Source organism: Etheostoma cragini, chromosome 14, assembly GCF_013103735.1.
Source record: "Etheostoma cragini isolate CJK2018 chromosome 14, CSU_Ecrag_1.0, whole genome shotgun sequence".
Classification (NCBI taxonomy): domain Eukaryota; kingdom Metazoa; phylum Chordata; class Actinopteri; order Perciformes; family Percidae; genus Etheostoma; species Etheostoma cragini.
The window spans coordinates 21,757,309-21,773,806 of record NC_048420.1 but is presented as its reverse complement, the minus strand read 5'-3'; the positions used below and the strand labels follow the sequence as shown (position 1 = coordinate 21,773,806).

Here is a 16,498-nt window from a genome sequence, read left to right as displayed (position 1 = left end):
GTGTTTGTTTTGGGGGGGTTTATCTGCAGAACCAGCAGTCCAACCATGCCCTCGCTAGTTTAGACATGAAGAAATTACATTGAGAAGTGACCGTAAAATCTGGTCCCTCTCTGTTATTCTTACTCTCTTAGTCCCTCCCTTTCTTCCTCTTCTTTTTTATTTTTCTCTCTCTTTTTTCTTTACCTCCCGTCCTCTAACCGGCCTCCTCTCTCTTCCCTAATCTGGGATTGTCTCCATCTGGTTTTCTCCTGTAAATCTCCTCTTCTTTCTGCAGAGTATTGACAGAGCTTGTAAGTAAGATGAGAGACATGCAAATGGACAAGACGGAGCTCGGCTGCCTTCGTGCCATCATCCTTTTCAACCCAGGTACTTAGAAAGGCAGCAGGTTGAAACTCACGAGGAAATTATCATGAAGGACATCAAACTAAAGTGGACAAATTCATTTCTGCAATAGGAAACGTGAAATTTGTTTAATTTCCATATAGAGGTAATGTAAATGTTCTCTGTTTCACCTGAAGATGCCAAGGGCTTGTCCAACCCCAGCGAGGTGGAGCTCTTGAGAGAGAGGGTGTACGCATCTCTTGAGTCTTACTGCAAACAGAAATACCCAGATCAGCAGGGCAGGTAGGCAGTAACACACAGACATACTGAAAAGTAAGAGGTGAGGTTGTTGGTTGTGAAGGGTGGCACTGATTCTTGGACATTACAAGACTGAAAATCATTTTTAGCTCAGTAGCTTTAACATGTCACTGTAGCAGTTGGTTGGAGGCTGGGTATGATGCAGTGACAAGACAGACAAAAGAAATCTACCATAAAGATGCTTCCTGCATCTTCTGAGTTCTGGTTTTCAGTTTACATGACTTATAGATCTACTGTTATTTTTCTCTGCTCTCCTTCTTATCCTTCCCTCCATCGTCAAGGTTTGCAAAGCTCCTCCTCCGGCTCCCAGCACTGCGCTCCATTGGTCTGAAGTGCCTGGAGCATCTGTTCTTCTTTAAACTGATCGGAGACACGCCCATCGACACCTTCCTGATGGAGATGCTAGAGGCGCCTCATCAGATCACCTAGAGGAGCCAGGTTCAGTCCGGTCAGGATCCGATGCACAGCGGGATTACCAACACGTCACCCCATGTTGGGTCTCTGGCTCCTCTCATTGGGCCTCACTTAAAACTGCAGGACCTGCTGGCTTTAATGTACCGGCTCTCTCGCACACACACACGCACGCAAACACACACACACACACGCACACGCACACACACACACGCTGTCTAATTATGTTCACACATGCAGAGCCTAATTTGCATACGTGAATTGAAATGCAAACATAATCAATACACAGATGATATGGCTCTGAATGAACTATGCTAATACACACTCAAACACACATTTACACCTTTTCCCATAATCAGTTTTCCACCGTGGGGGTTAAGATTCAAGGAATATATCTCCTTTTTATCACACATATTCAGTAAATGTCTTAATTTTAAGTTAGCCTTCAATTTCACATCCTCATCTCCCAGTGGGTTTCTGCTTCTGCGTAACTGGTACATTTTCCCTGTTTTTAATTGGGTTACTTAGTTTCACTGCTAGCAGCATCTGTGTATTTATCCATCACTATCTGGTTAGTTATTCATGTATGGTTTTAGCTTAAAATCAGGTGCGTAGCATTTAAATCAACTGCCCATCATCAAAGTTATTCTCTTCTTATTGGTCAGGAGGTGTTGTATAATGGACAAGCAGATACACCCTCCCAGTGAGTTCATCCAATCTCATAAACATTGAAATACTTTGTTTATTTTTAATATTCATGCTGAAACTGAGTTTCTATTTTGGAGTACTGTACTCATGAAATGAGAGCTTTTTCCAAGGCATTGAAATCCAGGAAAAGGGGAGTGGGAGCACTTTGTTAAACAAACTTTGTCCCTCCCACCCTGATGCGCACAGCGGGCTTTGTAAGACAAGAAGACTGACTTGAATTTAATTTTTTCTTCCTAGTTTTGAATTTAATCCTTTTCTGTATTTTGGCAGTTGGTTGGCATTTTAAACAGCTTGAGGTTTGCAGGAAGTACAGCTTCATGCAAGACAAATCATAGTTGTCTGTCTTTTATCTCCTGTTTCCTCCTTTTGCTGTTGGTCATGTATGCACTTTTGTGAGTTGTAACTGTGTAAATGTTCCTGTTTCCTAAAAATGATTGTATATTATCAGACACCTAAGATGACCCTGAAGGTACTATGTGTAGGGTTTTCCAATTATTGCATTCATTTTTTTAATCAGATGTGATGATTTGTATAGAATTTGCTAAATAATTGGCCACTTCTTGTAATGAGAACCAGGTCCATTGGCTATAGAAGAGAACAAATATTTTCTTTGTCCTTTAAATAGTCTTGTGTATAATTGGTCAGCATCTATCTGAGTTGTTTTCAAGATGCTGCGGAAAATATAGAGACCAGCTGAAATGATCTGACAGTGGCAATAATTTAACATTTCATTTCACCATTGTCATCAATCAAAGTCAAGTTTGGCTTATCTGTAATACAGATCCCCCTCAATGGATGGATCACTGGCTGTGACTATAGATTGATAAACAATGCATAAGTGTTTGAATTACTTGTGTTTTGTTACTGTAATGCAATAATGAAATAAGTTAGCGCTATAAAATGGAAATCCTACACCTACTACCTGAGGCTTTGGAATCTTTATTCAGTGTTTATCGGCTCAGTGCTTGCAACTTTTGTACAGTAGATGTAAATAATACAAAAGAAAAAAAAGTCATGCAGAAACAAAGTCCTTTACACATTCATATGATTGTGAAATATGTGGCTCCTACAAAGAAATTTATAAGCTCTATTTTTTCTTCTTCTGTTGAATCAACATTAGACCTTGCCTCCCATATATGGAAATCCCCATGAAGTTATTATTGAGCCCAGGGCCAAACCACACCTCACTGCTGCTTTTGCACTAACGTCTGCCAGTGTTTGTTGTTCTTGGAAATTGATTGGCTGAATTTTTCATTGACAATTGCTCTTTACGTTTACTGTGATTGAAATTTGTGTCCAACTGAATCTGAGCATTGCAGTGAAAAGCCAAATGCAGCTACCACATGATCGGGAGAAATACACTAAACTATGAATTGACAGTCTACGCATGCTCAAAGGTGAGCAATACTGGGGTACACAAAGATTTATTACCTTTTTTTTTGTATTTAAGACAGTGTTGACATTGTGAGGTATGTTTAGCCTTATTAGTCACCACGTTTAATATCAATTAAGAACATACATTTTGCAGTATCATTCTACAGGGAAGAGGTACAGCTGACCTCTACCAGGTGCTAAAATAACTAAAATGGTCTTTCAGTTTTAAGACATGCACATTTACATCAATGCAAACACAGTATGCAAGTACACAGACAAATCATTCATTTAGGATGTAGGACTCCTTCTTTGATTTGTTTTTCTTTTTGTTAACTTTATGACCCCTCACTTTATTGTAGAGTCCCAACTATGGAAAATGAACACCGTATAAGTGCTGGTTCGTTTTTGCTGTGGCTGATAAGTCTTTGTACTCTACAAGACAGCCTGTGTCTTTTTTGTATTTTAGAAAGCCGTTTGATTGGTAGAAGCAATTAAAATAGCTGGTGGTCCACTATCTACTTTAATTGCTTCACCAGAATGAGCAAGGAGCTACATGCCCTGTGGAGAGGCCACATACTTCTCTGAGAGGATCCATGGCCTCCCCAATGTGATGTGGACTTGGAGGCTGACAGTTTGATGACCTGTAAGACAGGTGTTTTTGTTTTACATGTCCGTAAATTGGTCTAACCTTAGAGTTTGGTGGTGTTTCAGTTGTTCTCAATCCATGTGCGGGCCAACTCGGCAAAGTAGTCACCATATGCAGAGAACAGCCAGACCCTCATGAACCATTGCTGCCTCATCTTGGTGTTTGTTGGGAAAGAATATTAAGGTGATGGCAAGCTTATGAGTTAGGTGGCAAGCACCAACATCTGCTAGTATTCTTGTACTGTATATAATGTTGTATGGTCTCAAAGACTTGAGTGAAAAGGATTTTGTGGCTACCAAAATTGGAGAACTGTGATCTGGAGACACAAGACAGTTTGACTGTGGAATGAAGTTTGTGAGTGCAACCCACTTTTTCCTTAGCCAGTGGGCTGACTTAAGGCTGTGTGCTCATCTTCTGCTAGGCTGACATCTCAGCAACTATCTCTGCAGTATTTTATTTTATGAGCTTCCTCTGTTGAATGTTTAAGCCTGCTGCTACTGCCTCACGTTTAGAGCTGGAGATGGGAATTATTACACAATCAGTCAAGTGCTGAAGGATCCACTATTTGGATCCACATTAAAAACGAAGAAAAAACATTCTAATCACATACACAGCTGACTGCAAATGCCAGTCTTTGTTGATGAGTCATTTAAAAAGTATAAATATGCAACTTGTATATTCATATTGTGGTAAACAGTTGTCATGCAATATGTGTATATGTTTCTGGCATTTGCTACATGTAGCTTAGTCTGTTACATCATTTAATATTGATTGGCAGTGAATTTATTTTTAGAATTCCCATTTCCATGTAACAGCAATGTGTTTAAGTTTTGCCATTTATATATTTCTTAACATTTTGCTTTGAGCTTAGGTCATTTAGAGGATGATAAACCGATAAAAAGGCTATATAGTCAATGCAGGTTCTGTATACTAAGCCACTTTAAGCTTTGCTGATCAAGCAAACTGTTTTTGCAATAGCTGGTGGTTGGGTATTTCATTTTTTTTTTTTTTTTTAGCATTTTTCATAGGGAATGTGTGGCTACATGTGTATGCTTTTAAGCCACCTCATGAATCTGTCAGCAGCTACGCCTTTTGACTGGCAGATACTATTTGGCGGTGATGTGCTGAGCGCTGTTTTTTGGTTTGTTGAGCAGTGTAATCAAATGATGCACAGAGGAAAAGGAGCCAAGCTGGTGGGGTGACGAACTGGCTTGTTGATCTGATGCTTTATCGATACAACCCAGCTTCCTCCCTCTCTCAACTTTGCTCCATCTCCACTGCTTTACTTTAAACTTAACAAAGGCTTATTGGCTAGCCCATGTGGGCTGAACATTTCGGGTCTTTGACTTGTAAAATAATCCTTTTGATTCTTGGAAGTTTGAAGAGGATGTGAAGCTTTTCGTGGGACAAGCATTGGAGGCGTAAGGAAGCGATTCAGTGCTGTGTGTCACTCTTGGCTTACTTTACTTGACGGCAGAGCAGAGGCGATCTGCGGTCACTATGGGAGACCGCCGGATCGCAACGCAACCGCCCGCAATTGTTTCATTGCAATCGTGTGCACTCAAGGCAGACGCATGCTGTGACCTTTTGACTGTGTAGCAGTATTGTTGTTGCCGCCTTTGATACCTTTTAAAATTACTCGCTTTCTGAAAATAAAAACATTGATTAAAAATGCTATTTTTTAAATGGATCGCAGGTTGTGACTGAAGAATAGATCATTGTGAGATATCAGGGCAGCATTTTTACCTAATGACACCCCCCTTGGAGCCAGGGCCCATCCCATTGTAATTGATGAGGCAGTGTGTGCTATGCAGCCTTGAAACCACCACCCTCACTGGTTTTATTTATCATTGCCAAGTTGTTTGCGGATGTGGCCGTTTTTAAATGGAGGGCCACTCAGTCCCCAGTGTTTGTCATGTATGTTGTGATTCTTGTACAGTACACTAAAGAGTGTGCGTTACCCTTGGTCTATGTAGTACATACTAAAGAGGCGCCCTAATAGGAATGGAACAACAGCTCGTGGGGAGAGGGGATCACTGGTCACTGGAGAGAGAAGTAGACCAGTGTGTGGCCCCCTCTTGGTGCTCAACCTGTGCATTGGTGCTTTTTTTATTGGGTTCCCTGACCCTTAAAACGTCTGCTTTGGTTTCCAAGACACAGGGAAATGCATATATGACCTGATCTTCTTTAGTTGCATTTGTTTGGTTGTTTTCTGCGACCGGGTCCATGGCAACCTGTTTTTACTGTGTTGGAGTCCTATGTGGCTGTAGCTGGATACTACCAGCAATAAAAAAAAATTCCAAATTTGATTTTAGATTATGCGGGAGAAAATGGCTCTTATTGTAGACATAATTCAAAGGCCACCAGAATCCACAGGTCTGGTTTGCTAGAGACACTTGTGAGCAGGATCGGGTTACATTGAAGGAACTTGATGGTAGAGATCATTTGAATATGATTGCTCTCTTCAAGGAGGAGGTTGTTGTTGGTGGAGTTTAAGGTTGGAAGAAATGTGATGGGTAGGTTAGAGAGAGAAGAAGGGAAGAAAAGAGGGTCAGTGACTTGGTGACTCAGATCAGGTGTTCAAATGTCGATCAAGAAAACCAGAAAACCGATTTTCCAGTAGATCTAGAATCTTCCTTAATTGTTTACTCTTCACCTTAAAGAAATTCGCACAGTGTTTTTTTTGTATTGTTTCCTGTCTCCCTTTTCTCCGACTATTGTATTCATCCTTTGTTTATTACAAAGTATTAAACAAATACAAGAACTGTAAAATCTGAATGAATATGTCACTTTTTGTCCAATATTCTCTCTTTCTCTTGTTTCCGTTCTTGTTTGTCCTGTTTGTATCCTACTCCATTGTACACATGGAGCTGATTGACTATTGTGTGCTTTGGGGATTGAAAGAAGAAGAAAAAAAATGAATATTAATTCTGAATCTTCTTTCTGTTTGTTGTATCATGTCCGAGTAAAGATTTTATTACTGAATGTGAAGTATTTTCATTTATTTTAAAAAGCAAATATCACTTCTAAAACTGCAAAGATACACTTTTTACACTTTTGTTCCAAATAATTTCAGTTATTGCAAGATTGAAAGGAAATAATACATGCCCTTAACACAATGGGAGTTGAAATTACAATACATTTATTTCCTTTTTGCTCCACACAAAACACCCACTCGCTGACTATGAAATGGATGGTCTAATCTTGGCTCCCACTGTGTCCTACTGGAGAAAGGATGGTGTGCTCCTCAGTCCGGCAGGACCGCAGGGCCCCTGGCGACCGCTTGCGCCGCACTCCTGTCTTTCAACCTCTAGAGGGAGCACTGACCTCTTGTCCTCGCCAAAGATTCAACAACTGTGGTCTCCCGTCGCTTCACCTCCTCCCTTGATTAGACCAGTATGGTCGTGAAATTGCCTCCTTGCCCACTTAATGTACCTTGGCCAATAACGAAGAAGCAGAACTGACATCAGAACATTTTTATGGGTACATAGGTTCACCCTGCACTGGTGGCTCTATTCCCTCTGCCACATATTTAAATGTTAAAGACAAGAATGTGGGCATGAGTTTGTATCTGTGTGGCCATGTACACAGGGGCTGATCTCTCTCTCACTCCCTCCACCTATCTCATCCCTCCTTTCTGACAGTCTGTGCAGAGTAGCTCTTCTTCTTTCTTCCACTGTGAAGCTCACTATTCAATGCCAGATATGATGCACACAAATGAATGTCAATTACTGTTATCAAATTACTGAAATTGTATGTCAGTTTTTAGAGTTCTGCTAACTCTGAATATTTAAAGGATTTAAGAGCAGTTATATAAAATGTGGCAGAACCTTGTGTTCATGCATGTTGTTTGACTGACAGTAAAGATAATGCAATAGATGTTTTTATTATTAGACTGGTTTGGGGCCACAAAATTGTTCGTAACCTCAATATTTCATCCAATAAAATAGCCCTGTACGGTGTTATTAGTTACAGTTTAGGTACAACAGAAATGTGGAACACAGAAATGTGTGTAGACATAGCAGTAGTTACAGTATTATTATGTTTTCTCCACACATAAACCACACACGGTTTGTGTGGTTGGTCCGGTTATAGATCCACCAGATCCTTTGGCCTCTTGTGTTTTACTGCAGGCTAAATCTTAGGAGTTTAGAATTGTTCATATTGAGAAATATTTGGCTTAAACTCCAATGCAGGGTAGTGATAATTGTGCTGTAAATATTTGTTTGATTACCATGACTTGAATATATAGCCTAAGACAAATGAGTTTGAGGTTAAGCATCACTTTCCATGTTGCAGATGGGTGAGCCAAGCGTGCCGCAGCAGAAGCGCCGCCTGTAGTAGCAGCTGCTGACAGCAGAGGGAGCACGCACAAAGAGTTTTCTGTTCAGGACCATGAAACACATTGTAGCCATGTCAGCAGCATCATATTTAATGAAGACCATATAACCAGAAAGTAAGTTTCTCAATTTCATTCAGCAAAAATAATTGCCAACATGATGTTTTAAGTGTTGTGTTTCAAAATAGGATTTCCACCAGCAACCATTCTGATTTTCCCCCTTTTAAATCTGAGCACAGAGTCACTTAACGCTATGACATGAAATTTAGTGCTTTAAAATAAATCCAGTGAATTATGGTTTATAATTGTAGACACCTAGTGGTCTGTTCGAGTGCGCTCTTTAAACTATATTCCATCATGTTTCCAAACCTGTCTCAGGCCTTTTTGCATCTTGCCAGTCTGCGACCTCCTCTCCATTTCCAATAATTCCACCTATACATCTTTTTTTCCTGACTCACTTTTCAATCCTCATTGCTATCTTGTCTCACCTTCTTGTATTTCCCTCTCCTCCTTTTGCTTTCATTATCTCCCCTCTCATTTTGACTCCCTCCATCCTGTCTATTATCCTTTCAATCTCTTTCTCAGTGTCTTTCCTGCCCTCCTCTCTGCCCAGTCTCCTTCTGGCTCTAACTCTTTGTCTCTCTCTCTCTCTCTCTCTCTCTCTCTCTCTCTCTCTCTCTCTCACTCACTCCTGTTTTTCACCCCACTCCCCTCCAGCGTGTGAGGGTGAGCGCAGCAGAAAGACACCTTTGATAAACGAGGGTTAAATTCCTCTTTAATTGCTGCTTTACAAATGTCAATTTACACCGGGTGAATGTTACTGCTGTGCATCTAAAAAGATGTACAGAAGATGTCAGGTGTGCTTGCTGCTCACTGTTATTTTCTGTTCTAGTTAGGTAGGTAGACCTACACAGTAAAATAAAGACTGTATTATTATTATTATAAGAAGTATTCAGATCCTTTTACTTAAGTAAATTTATGTATACCGCCCTGTAAAAATACACTGTTACAAGTAAGTAATGCAGGAAGTCCTGCATTAAAGATGTTACTTAAGTAAAATTACTCATCATCATCATCATCATCATCATCATTTCAGCTGGACTTGTAGGTGTATACTGTTTATTGTTGGGTAGTTCAATTATAAACAACATATTTTATAAACTATATGTGTTTTCTGTGGCAGAATCTTTATTTGCAGATGAACTAAAACTGTCAGATTAATGAAATGGAGTAAAAAGTACAATATTTCTTTCTGAAATGTAGTGGAGTAGATGTAAAAAGTGGCATGAAAAGGAAAGTCAAATACCGTAGTTATATTCTACCACTGATAATGACTATTTGTAGTATTGTGTTTTCTGGAATTTGTACGCCACAAAAAAAGTATTTAGCTTGCTGCTTAAAACCATCTAGTGTTGGCAGCCTTAAGTGTTACTGCGATAAATTTAAAAGCTACTTGTATGTCTGACTACAGTCTCATGTCTATTGGGTGACGGCCAGTAGTAAAAGCAGCTATTAGTGTGAAATTTGGGCCAAATGTGTTTCAACTTTACATACAATACTGTCTGAACAAGTTGCTTATCCTTTTCTAGTGTATGAAGGTGAACTAGTTGCTGCATTATACAGTTTGTTGCCTCTGTAAGGTCCAGACTGCGGGGATGGGAAGAAGCTTTGGAATGACTTGTGACAACATTTAGGGAAGGCAAATTACTGGTCAGCCACTGTCCCCATGTTCTTTCAGCTGTAATGATACGCTACATAGAGACCAAATCTGAGCCAAGGTACACTTAGATGACTGAGAGCGCCTCCTGAGCAGAGCTAAATCTGGGTGAAACTGAGAATCGGTCCCACATAAAGTATATCATTTTACATTTGAGGTTGGTTGTTCTTGCTTTCTAATCAGGGGAACATGTCAGATAAAAATATGTCCGACTAAGAAGTGTGCTGAAAAAAAAGGTTCAGAAAGACATCATCATGGTGCCACTCACAACTGGGGATTTAAAACTTAATACAACACTGGTAAACAGCACATTTTTGGGGGGAATTCTGCATTAGAAAAGTCTGCATTAAATCTATAAAAGTCTATAAATATATTTTATTGGTGCACGTTTATTTTACACTGCTAGACCACTGTCATTCAACCATGATACTGATTAGTAATTGAGCTCTGATTATAAAGGGATGTGGCCTAGGTTGAAAGATGCATTTTACAACATTCAACAGATTCAACACTTTTCAAAAATGAATTAAGGAACAGTCCGTGCAGGAACTCGTATTGAATTTAATCATGTAAAACATCCAGGAACTTTATTAATGACTTCTTTTGTGTGTGATCGGGGGCAGTGCACCTAAATGGGGTGCAATATTTTAAATGGAAAGATTGCGAAGCGCCACCTCTTGATTTCCCTGCCACTACAGGAGAGACTGTGCCGTCTGTGTGTGGGAGGATTAACGAGCTCTTGTCTGTGTACCAAGACTGAACGTGAGAGTTGACGAAATGTGTCAGCGAAGGAAAAACAGTAGATGTAGAGGAAGAGGCTTTCAGGGGATGACAGAGAGAAAAGGAAGAGGGAGGGTAGTATTTTCATTCTGCAGCATCACAGCGATTTATCCTGCCGCCTTGGCCTGTGCATGTTTTGTTCGTACAGGAATGGCCCGGATGGGACTGAACAGAGATGAAAAGCTCTTTGAAAGCACTTCAGAGGACAGAGCGACAGCAATGAGCTCATGGCCATAACAGCTCAGATTGTTTTTATTTGCTGGTTTTCCCTGAACTCATTAACTGCCCGCTGTATCTGTGAACAAATACTATCGCTCTGCATGTTCAGCCTGCTGTTTTGGAAATCAATTATTAGTTTTTCTGTTTTTGATCTCTGGTGCTTCCGTCCTTCGGACAGCCGAGCCTCACCCCCACACAGGGTCCTGATTCTGTTCTCAGCCTCCTCCTCACTCCCTCCACTTTTCATCTCTTTTGAATATCTTTTACAGCTTTGTCTGGTGGGTTTTGACACTACCGGTCAAACGTTTGGGATCACTTACAGATATTTATACCATTCCATTATAGACAGATACCAGCTGATCTGAGAACTTCTGAGATCATTAATGTAATATCTACATTGTACAATATTACCCTTTTCACTTCTACTGTACGCCGTATTCGTTCACATCCTGAAACTTGCATCTTGTTCCGTCCCTCAGTCTTCTTTGTCCCACCTCCCAGGTGTCTTCTTCTCCTTCGTGTCCTTCTCTCACTGAGCTTTCCTGCCTCCTCAGTTAACGTTGTCTTCATCCCCTCGGTCACATCTTTCTCATAATCCCAGGGTTCTCTCTGCTCCACTACTGTACCCAGAGAGAGGGCCCTGGTCTCAGCAGCTTCCTGTCTCACAAAAGACCCCTCTGTTTCCCCCCTCTGTGTTTCCTCCGCTGCCACCCCACCCCTTTCCTCAACACCCCTGTGGTACATTCCCTCCCTCTCCCCTGGTGCATTCCTTATTGACCTCGGCCGACTGAGGAGTCGCTCTGTCAGTGGCCTCTGTGAGAATAGAGCTCAACAGGACAAGTTTGTCTTTAAAAATGAATTGAGTTCACTTTATTGCTATTACAACTTGCCTTGGTGAGCTGATAAAACCAAGACATTTAACACAGCATAATAATTATAATAATTTAACGATTTTAAAATGAATATCCACAGCATAAAGTGTCACATAGAAAATCTAATATTTGGCAACATGTAGGTTCGTTGGAGAAATTTATGAAAAAAGGTACCCTCGACGCAAAGAGAATTTCTTGATGTTTATCCACGGTTAGAACAGTTTTTTAAGGAATTGTTTGAGGTGATACAAGAGCCAATCAGAAACAAGTGTTGTACACAGCACTGGCATGTGTTTGGAAGCCTCTTGTTCTCACGCCCTGCATACTGACAGACATACAATGCTATGTATATACAAACTAAAAATGTGTAGTAACAAAGGTCTCTGTGTTAAAACAAGCCTACATATATTATAAACGTATTAGTTATGTTAAAGGTGTATATTGTTAACCCACACTGTGTTTACACTTAACAGAAAAACTCTTTCCTGTGTGTATTGACATGAAAATTTAAATGGAGCATTGATGTCACGTGTGCATCAAGTCAATTACTACTGCCATCAGGGCAACCATTATAATCTGACAAACTTTACTGCTGCAGCTAATGTTAATGTATTGTTAGTGTAATTAGTTTCCCCAACAGAATACCAAGAAAAAAGCAAAGCCAAATCTATGTGTCAAACTGAATGCCTTCCTGATTTGTAATCACGTTGACACTTTTCCCTAATGATGGATATACAGTATTTCCAAATGAACACTCTTCCTTCTCTGTACGGTTGTTGTGAAACCAGTTCCTCGCGATCGACAGACAAATGCAGTTCCAATACCTCCGGTCATCTTAAAGCTCAGTTGAGCAGCTGGTGTGAAAAAGCTCCTGGCTGCTGCTCTGGCTCCTGAACAGTTCTATGTAATGGTCAGCTGGGTCAGGTATAGCAAGGTGTCAGGGCAACGGCAAAAGGACCCACCTGACCTTCGCCTCGACCTCCAGTGTCCAGCTGACCAGTCTGGGTTAACGCCAGGCCTCACTGCCCTCTGTCCCTTCACTGTTCAACCAACTGAATACTTGTAATGCTTCACATATTTGCTGCTCCTCTGCTTTCATCACTTACAATGAACCTACAAGACAGACCTGTCCTCAGTCATCATCTAGTTCTTCATCTTCTCCTTCTAAAAATGCTCTCCTGACTTGGCAGGGTCAACAAGGAGCTCTTTCTTAACCCAATACAAGTTTTTTGTTAACAGGCAACCACAGCTTGTGATGGTGCGAGCGTTAAATCTCAACAAGTTCTAGAGTTCTACAAGTTCCTAAAAGTCTCCCACTGCCAGAGTCCGGCACTGTAGTCCACACAGCAGTCTGGGATAGAAGAAAAATGTGCTCTGGTTTATTGATATTTCATTAAACCAATCACAATTTTTGGGGCAGTGCTAAGCCCCGGACGAAGCCACGGTGCCTCTGCAAAATAGCCCGGGAAAGAAACTTGTTTTGGTGGAACATTTGTGCGTTCAAAGGTGGTTTTAGTTGTGCAACAAAAAAACTCAGATTCTAGCTAGTTGTCTGTATTTACCCTGCAGGGGTCTGAGGAGCAGTTAACCATTGTCCTCGGAAATCGAGTTTAAAATGCCAGCACAAACAAAGCAGAACGTAATGGACATTCGGCCGAAATGTGGGACATAAGACAACATTTTCGGTGGCACCTGAACGGTGCCGGATGTAACTCGTCATTAATATAAACTAAGTTCTTCTTGATTGATTTTGACCAATTGTTTCTTTGTGATTATTACAGAGGATGACTTGTAGAAATTAAATCGTGTCATTGGAAGTATTCAGGATTAGGCCGGTTTGCTTAGTGCTGTTTCCTTGTTGTGTACTTTCTGTTTTTGACTGGGGGTTTTCTCTGGATGTTGATCCACTCCAAAGATGAGCAGGTCAGGTGGACTGAAGAGTCAAACTGTCTGTTGGGTGGAATCAACCTTGTTTCTGTCCAAGATAGCACGTTCCGTTCAACTCAATCTATGCTGACACAAGCCCAAGGACTCGAGTCAGAGCATTTGGATTGTTCTGAGTTTAAGCAGGGTGGTAATGTACAGCTTTACTTACTCATGAGATATTTCTGTCAGATGTCTAGTCGGCGAGTTATGTGTTATTGTTGCCGTACCGTGCATCCGGATTGTTAAAACCAGCCTTTCACTAGGCTGTTCAACTGGGCTTTTCCTTCAGAAAACACCTCTAACTTGTGGAATTTGTGCACAGAGATGTGAATCAACAAACTTTCCAGAGTGAGCACCGATGGGGTGTGAAGAAGGCAATTTAAACCATTAGGTGTGCTAAAGATTCAGAGAAATTGTCCTTAAATGGGAGATCTACGTAAAAAACATTTAAAGCACCCACAATATGCACAGTTGAAATCACAATTGTAATTTGGTGTTAATAAGGGAGAACTTAACTTTATCGAAAGAAATCTGAAAGATGGTTTTATTTGTTTAGGTGTTTTTTATTATCTCAGTCATCATGTTAAATCTTTGAGCCATTCAAAGTAGAGTCAGCTGATGGTGGCTAATTGCAGACTGACCAGAACGTCCACACCTGAAAGATGGATGCCAATCACCCTAATATTATCACACATGTGGGCTGGAAAGTTTTGGATTTGCTCCCACGTTCCAGGTGTGTCATCAACATCGTTTTGAGACATTCGAGGAAGAGAAAAAGACAATAATGTCATTTTTATTTACTGTTTGAACAATATTACCAGGGATACTAACAACACAGAAAATGTGTTTTTCATTTCATGGGAACTTCAGTGCCACCTTTAAACTGAGGTCATTCTGAGGGAAACTACTCCAAACGTTACTGTAGCCTACTGTGTACTGACAGCTGTGAGTGACTTCATTTGTGGAAAAACCTGCGTCTTTGATTATACAAATATGTTGCTGTGTAAAAGACGAAAAGGTCCCACCCTGTGTTTTACTCGGTAGGTCAGTTAGCGAAGCTATTTTGTCCATCCGTCCATCCATCCATCCAGCCATCCAGCCATCCATCCACATTTTCCCTCCCCGCCTCAGTTTTTTTCTGGAATCTCCATGTGTAAATACTGTTTGATCCCTCCTCCCTCCCTTTTGCGCTCTCTCTCGTTCTCCCTCCCTTTCACCTCCATCCTCTCGCTCCTTCTTTATCAATGGCCTTCATTCATTCCCTCTCACCCTCTGCATGCCTGTGTGTGCCCCCCACCACCAGCTTTCTGCCCACCAATCCTCCCCCCTCCCATCTCTTCTCTCTCTCTATTCATTCCTGTGCCTGTACCTTTCCACGGCCCTATCGTCCCCTTGCTGGCAGCAGTTTCTTCAAACCTTCATTGGAGTCCTATCTCTCTCTTATGTCTGGCTATGTTTCATTTTGGTATTTAGATGGAGATCTTCATGTGGTTATTTCAGGCTTAGGCCATATTCATTGCCATTTATAAAAAAGAAAAGAAAAATTGGGGCACACTTGATAAAATTCCAGGTATTTTTAGCGCGGACTTGATGTGGATAGTTTCTGCTTATGCTTCTATGTAGCACAATGGGGCTTTTAGTGTGAATGTATGTTTGTGTTTTTAAGAAATTAATATACTGTACTGTGTATATGAAACCTGCTCCTTATACTATATTAATATATGCAGAAATAATTTGACTTTTTTGCTTAATATAGCATATTCTCCTCGTTCTGGTTCATGCTATAGCACCAGTCCTTGTAAGTGCCTTTTATTAGTTCAGCCATTATACACCATCTGGGCAAATCGCCTTCTAACAGTGAGTAATTGTGGTAAATTGAGCCCATCTTAGAGTTGACCTATCGTTATATTTGATGTCAAAAAGAAGCTGGATTCAAACTCCCAAAAAAGAATTGCTAAGCGTTGAAAGCCACTAATGAAACATTTACACACTGAAAATGCTGAGAATGAGAGAGAAGGGAACACACACATTGCATTCTTTTTACTTTGTTCAGCTATCAAAAGACTAGTACACTTTGTCAAAATATACTACGTGCTCATGTATAAACTCTGTCTCTCTCACACAAACACACTGTTATACATCAGTTGGCACGCAAACTTCAGAGCTCACCCCACACAGAATAACACACCCACTTAGGTGTACCCTTACTGTGCCTCGTCCCTCCCTTGCTCTGCCCCTTAGTCACCCTGGTCCTCACTCCTCCTCTTCTCCTGCCTATTTCGAGGTATGTGGTTAGCTGTGTGTGTTCAGGGGCCAGATTCAAAATCAGTGACCCATTCTCTTTCTAAATTCCCCTTTTTTTACCTGGCTTTGCACACCTCCAGCAACTTCATGCCAAACGGAGTGTGTATTCATCACACATGGACACACATACTCTTTGACCCCACTGTGAGTGCCGAAAGTATCAGTTCACTCCCTTTCTCCGTTTCCTCCCAGGCGAGCCCCCGCTCTGATCTATTTCAGTGTGTTGTGGCTAGCAGGGTGTGTGTGCATTTGTGGGCCCTGCCCAGTAAAATACAGACTTTTCAAGGAAGTCAGCAATATAATATGGCCGCTTTATTGTAATTACAAGGTTCTCTTTTGGAAATAGCGCACAGAGAGAGCTGCCCGCAGGCACTTGCTGAGTCCGTCTCCGAGAGCTAATGCCATCTCTTGCCATCCTCCTGCAGACGCCCTGGTCTCGGCCTCATCCATCCTTGAAGTCTTCCTTGCTTCTGTTGACCCAGATGTTGCCACACCAGGCTGTTCTATCAGCTGGATACTAGTCACCCTTTGACATTACAGCCAGTTATGAATCAGTTAAGAAT

The 16,498-nt window shown here is 41.1% G+C and overlaps 1 protein-coding gene across 5 annotated transcripts in view; it reads left to right on the top strand.

Moving 5' to 3' along the window:
- Window positions 1-1,916, top strand: part of rxrba (retinoid x receptor, beta a) — a 15,938-nt gene extending 14,022 nt beyond the window's left edge. For all 5 annotated transcript variants that reach the window (XM_034891662.1, XM_034891665.1, XM_034891663.1 and 2 more), the window contains 3 exons: window positions 275-366; window positions 519-624; window positions 921-1,916. In XM_034891662.1, coding sequence (XP_034747553.1) covers window positions 275-366; window positions 519-624; window positions 921-1,068 — 346 coding nt within the window. In that variant the 3' untranslated portion in view covers window positions 1,069-1,916. The remainder of the gene's footprint in view (window positions 1-274; window positions 367-518; window positions 625-920) is intronic.
- Window positions 1,917-16,498: the final 14,582 nt, after the last annotated feature.